This window comes from Salvelinus alpinus, chromosome 1 (genome assembly GCF_045679555.1).
Source record: "Salvelinus alpinus chromosome 1, SLU_Salpinus.1, whole genome shotgun sequence".
NCBI classification, from domain to species: domain Eukaryota; kingdom Metazoa; phylum Chordata; class Actinopteri; order Salmoniformes; family Salmonidae; genus Salvelinus; species Salvelinus alpinus.
In genome coordinates, this window is record NC_092086.1 from 115,172,031 (window position 1) to 115,178,030 (window position 6,000).

Consider the following 6,000-nt stretch of genomic DNA (forward strand, 5'->3'; position numbering starts at 1 on the left):
CTGAGGCCAGATAGCCCCTGTCTCTGTTGTGGTGAACCCCCCCCCCCCCCCTTTAACAACGCTGAGGCCAGATATCCCCTGTCTCTGTTGTGGTGTTGTGGAGAACCACCCCCCCCCTTTAACACCACTGAGGCCAGATATCCCCTGTCTCTGTTGTGGTGTTGTGGAGACCCCCCCCCCCTTTAACACCGCTGAGGCCAGATATCCCCTGTCTCTGTTGTGGTGAACCCCCCCCCCTTTAACAACGCTGAGGCCAGATATCCCCTGTCTCTGTTGTGGTGTTGTGGTGAACCCCCCCCCCTTTAACACCGCTGAGGCCAGATATCCCCTGTCTCTGTTGTGGTGAACCCCCCCCCCTTTAACACTGCTGAGGCCAGATAGCCCCTGTCTCTGTTGTGGTGAACCCCCCCCCACCCCTTTAACACCGCTGAGGCCAGATATCCCCTGTCTCTGTTGTGGTGTTGTGGAGACCCCCCCCCCCTTTAACACCGCTGAGGCCAGATATCCCCTGTCTCTGTTGTGGTGAACCCCCCCCCCCTTTAACACCGCTGAGGCCAGATATCCCCTGTCTCTGTTGTGGTGAACCCCCCCCCCTTTAACACTGCTGAGGCCAGATAGCCCCTGTCTCTGTTGTGGTGAACCCCCCCCCACCCCTTTAACACCGCTGAGGCCAGATATCCCCTGTCTCTGTTGTGGTGTTGTGGAGACCCCCCCCCCCCTTTAACACCGGTGAGACCAGATATCCCCTGTCTCTGTCTCTGTCTCTGTCTCTGCCTCTGCCTCTGCCTCTGTCTCTGTCTCTGCCTCTGCCTCTGTCTCTGTCTCTGTCTCTGCCTCTGTCTCTGCCTCTGTCTCTGCCTCGGACTTGGAAATTGAACCATTTGTTGTTTCTTCTGTTCATTAGAGTCTCCCATTAAGAGAACACGTCCACGTACCGAATGATAAACTATTCCCTATATAGTGCACTACTTTAGTGCAAAATAACCTGTAACATACCATTTCCATTCACCATCACACAACAAGGTTGAAGTCAAGAGGGGTTTCTTTGCCCATCAATGAGTTCCCAAGCAACCTACGAACAGAGCAATAGATGGCCCCCCACATCGCCATAGAAACACCATCCCTAAACGAGCTCAACTATGTGAACAAGAAAAAGCTTCCTCTCTTAACGTGCAGGTGATGGGTTATGTGACGCACAAAAGACGCTGATGAATGTGGTGGCCAGGTGGAACGCACGACTCGTTCATTCTGCAGAACAGCAATGTTGGCCGATACCCCCTCCCCCTTACAAGGAGGGAGCTGTTGAGGATGGATGGCTTATTGGTGAGTGGTTGCCTACTCACTTGAGGTAATTGTTCCACTGTTAAAGCAACTTGAATTGTCCCAATTGGTTCATCTCTTTGTAGTTGTTGTTTTTACTTTTAATGGTCAAACCACAACTGAGTCAAATAAAACATTTTGATTGCACTCAACCTCTATTTCAGTCTCAGACAAGTTTATATTTTTTGTAATATTTTTTTTTCTGATGCGCCGTTTCTCGGCTATTTCATGGTACGGCGTTGTATATTCCAACACAGGCTTTAAAATGGATGATCATATATGGTTTTAATTAGGGTTGTTTCAAAATGCAAACAGCCAAGGTCGTGCATGACAACTGAGGCTGAGAACAATTGGTATTTATTATTGTTATTTATCTCCTATCTGTACAGGCATAATAGGATTGTTTGATAAATCACTTTTTTCTAATGCGTACAAACATTCTAAATTTCGTTCGTAAGTAGTATTTTAGAATAGTATCTACGCAATATTGATAAATGAGGCCACAGGTATGAATAGCTCTTAGAGATTTACCCAGAAAGACTCACAGCTGTAATCGCTGCCAAAGGCGATTCTAACATGTATTGACTACTTATGTAAATTAGATATTTAATTATAAATACATTTGCAAAAATGTAAAATGTCAAAAAACATGTTTTCACTTTGTCATTATGGTTATTATGAATCCATTTTGAATTCAGTCCAACACAACAAAATGTGGAATAAGTCAAGGGAAATGAATACTTTCCCCAGGCACTGTACCAAAAAGTCTCACCTGTAAACAAGAATCAGGAGACTCACCTGTGAACAAGAATCAGGAGACTCACCTGTGAACAAGAATCAGGAGACTCACCTGTGAACAAGAATCAAGAGACTCACCTGTGAACAAGAATCAGGAGACTCACCTGTGAACAAGAATCAGGAGACTCACCTGTGAACAAGAATCAGGAGACTCACCTGTGAACAAGAATCAGGAGACTCACCTGTGAACAAGAATCAGGAGACTCACCTGTGAACAAGAATCAGGAGACTCACCTGTAAACAAGAATCAGGAGACTCACCTGTGAACAGGTACCAGAAGTTGTTAGGTTCGATGGCCTCCTGGTCTCCTCGTCGGCCGGTCTTCCGGTACCGGAGTTTGTAGCCGGTGATGAACCCGTTCTGGCTGTTGGGGGGAGGGGGCTGCCAGCTCAGCTTGATGCTCTGAAACAGTCAGGGGGGAGGACACATGTTGACAATATACATGTGGTTCCTGTGGGAATTGAACCTAGAACCTTGTTTTGCTAGAGCCACCAACAAAGCCACGCATGACCACCAGATTTCACACATTTACACAGAGTGTACAAAACATTAGGAACACCTTCCTAATATTGATTTGCACAACCCCCCTTTTGCCCTCAAAAGAGATTCAATTCGTCGGGGCACAGACTCTACAAGGTGTCGAAAGCGTTCCACAGGGATGCTCGCCCATGTTGACTCCAATGCGTCCCACTTTTGTGTCAATTTGGCTGGATTTGCTTTGGGTGGGGGACCATTCTTGATACACACGGGAAACTGTTGAGAAAAACCCAGCAGCGTTGCAGTTCTTGACACAACACTGGGGTGTCTAGCACCTACTGTACTTCCATGCCCCGTTCAAACACACTTAAAAAACAATTATTCAACATGTCTCCTCCCCTTCATGTACAATGATTGAAGTAGATTTAACAAGTGACATCAATAAGGGATTGTACCTTTCACCTGGTCAGTCTATGTCATGGAAACAGCAGGTGTTCTTAATGTTTTGTAGACTCAATGTATAAACTACCTGATTTAACATGTACAGTGCATTTGGAAAGTACTCAAACCTCATGACTTTTCCACATTGTGTTACGTTAGATCCTTATTCTAAAATGTATTCAATTGTTCCCCTCTCCATCAATCTATACACAATAGCCCATAATGACAAAGCAAAAACAGGTTTTTAGACATTTCTGCAAATGTATTAAAAATAAAAAACGTAAATATCACAAACACATAAGTATTCAGACTCTTTACTCAGTACTTTGTTGAAGCACCTTTGGCAGCGATTACAGCCTTGAGTCTTCTTGGGTATGATGCTACAAGATTGGCACACCTGTATTTGGGAAGTTTCTCACATTCTTCTCTGCAGATCCTCTCAAGTTCTGTCAGGTTGGATGGGGAGCGTTGCTTTACAACGATTTTCTGGTCTCTCCAGAGATGTTTGATCGGTTTCAAGTTTGGGCTCTGGCTGGGCCACTCAAGGACATTCAGAGACTTGTCCCGAAGCTACTACTGCGTTGTCTGGGCTGTGTGCTTAGGGTCGTTATCCTGTCGGAAGGTGAACCTTCGCCCCAGTCTGAGGTCCTGAGCAGGTTTTCATCAAGGATCTCTTTGTACTTTGCTCCGTTCATCTTTCCCTTGATCCTGACTAGTCTCCCAGTCCCTGCCGCTGAATAACATCCCCACAGCATGATGCTGCCACCACCATGCTTCACCGTAGGGATGGTGCCAGGTTTCCTCCAGATGTGACGCTTGGCATTCAGGCCAAAGAGTTCAATCTTGTTTTCATCAGACCACAGAATCTTGTTTCTCATGGTCTTAGATTCCTTTTGGTGCCTTTTGTAAAACTCCAAGTGGTCTGTCATGTGCCTTTTACTGAGGAGTGGCTTCCGTCTGGACACTCTACCATAAAGGCCTGATTGGTGGAGTGCTGCAGAGATGGTTGTCTTTCTGGAAGGTTCTCCCATCTCCACAGAGGAACTCTGGAGCTCTGTCAGAGTGACCATCGGGTTCTTGGTCACCTCCCTGACCAAGGCCCTTCTCCCCCGATTGCTCAGTTTGGCCGGGCGGCCAGCTCTAGGAAGAGTCTTGATGGTTTCAAACGTCTTCCATTTAAGACTGATGGAGGCCACTGTGTTCTTGGTGACCTAGACATGTTTTGTTACCCTTCCCCAGATCTGTGCCTCGACACAATCCTGTCTCGGAGCTCTACAGACAATTCCTTCGACCTCATGGCTGGGTTTTTGCTCTGACATGCAATGTCAACTGTGGAACCTTATATAGACAGGTGTGTGCATTTCCAAATCATGCCCAATCAATTGAATTTACCACAGGTGGACTCCAATCAAGTTGTACAAACATCCCAAGGATGATCAATGGAAACAGGATGCACCTGAGCTCAATTTCAAGCCTCATAATAAAGGGTCTGAATACTTGTGTAAATAAGGTATTTCTGTTTTAAAATGTTGAAAACATTTGCAACATTTTCTAAAAACCTGTTTTCGCTTTGTCATTATGGGGTATTGTGATGTCATTATGGGGTATTGTGATGTCATTATGGGGTATTGTGATGTCATTATGGGGTATTGTGATGTCATTATGGGGTATTGTGATGTCATTATGGGGTATTGTGATGTCATTATGGGGTATTGTGATGTCATTATGGGGTATTGTGTGGAGATTGATGAGAAATTATTTTTACAAAATGTGGAAAAAGTCAAGGAGTCTGAATACTTTCCAAATGCACTGTATAGATAGTAGTGTATTTCTTAATTCCATTAATTTCATTTTAGATGTGTGTGTATTGTTGTGAATATTTAGATAAAAAAATATATTTTATACATTTGCAAAAAATTCTAAAAACCTGTTTTTGCTTTGTCATTATGGAGTATTGTGTGTAGGTTGATGAGGAAAATGTTTTTTTTAATCAATTTTAGAATAAGGCTATAAAGTAACAAAATGTGGAAAAAGTCAAGGGGTCTGAATATTTTCCGAATGCACTACATCTACCTCAAATACCTTATTATTATATATCCTGATGTCTAGTCACTTTAACCTGCCTTCATGTACATATCTATCTCAAATACATCTTACCTCTGCACATTGATCTGGTACTGGTACTCCCTGTATATAGCTCCACATTGATCTGGTACTTCCTGTATATAGCTCCACATTGATCTGGTACTCCCTGCATATAGCTCCACATTGATCTGGTACTTCCTGTATATAGCTCCACATTGATCTGGTACTTCCTGTATATAGCTCCACATTGATCTGGTACTTCCTGTATATAGCTCCACATTGATCTGGTACTGGTACTCCCTGTATATAGCTCCACATTGATCTGGTACTTCCTGTATATAGCTCCACATTGATCTGGTACTGGTACTCCCTGTATATAGCTCCACATTGATCTGGTACTTCCTGTATATAGCTCCACATTGATCTGGTACTGGTACTCCCTGTATATAGCTCCATATTGATCTGGTACTTCCTGTATATAGCTCCACATTGATCGGGTACTTCCTGTATATAGCACCACATTGATCTGGTACTCCCTGTATATAGCTCTACATTGATCTGGTACTTCCTGTATATAGCTCCACATTGATCTGGTACTTCCTGTATATAGCTCCACATTGATCTGGTACTCCCTGTATATAGCTTCATATTGATCTGGTACTGGTACTTCCTGTTTATAGCTCCATATTGATCTGGTACTTCCTGTATATAGCTCCACATTGATCTGGTACTGGTACTTCCTGTTTATAGCTCCATATTGATCTGGTACTGGTACTCCCTGTATATAGTTCTATATTGATCTGGTACTGGTACTTCCTGTTTATAGCTCCATATTGATCTGGTACTGGTACTCCCTGCATATAGCTCCACATTGATCTG

The 6,000-nt window shown here is 44.0% G+C and overlaps 1 protein-coding gene across 1 annotated transcript in view; it reads right to left on the bottom strand.

Moving 5' to 3' along the window:
* LOC139539417 (netrin receptor DCC-like) overlaps positions 1-6,000 on the bottom strand; it is a 622,169-nt gene that overhangs the window by 154,960 nt on the left and 461,209 nt on the right. The window contains exon 13 of the mRNA XM_071342360.1: positions 2,379-2,520. Within this exon, the coding sequence (XP_071198461.1) occupies positions 2,379-2,520 (142 nt within the window). The remainder of the gene's footprint in view (positions 1-2,378; positions 2,521-6,000) is intronic.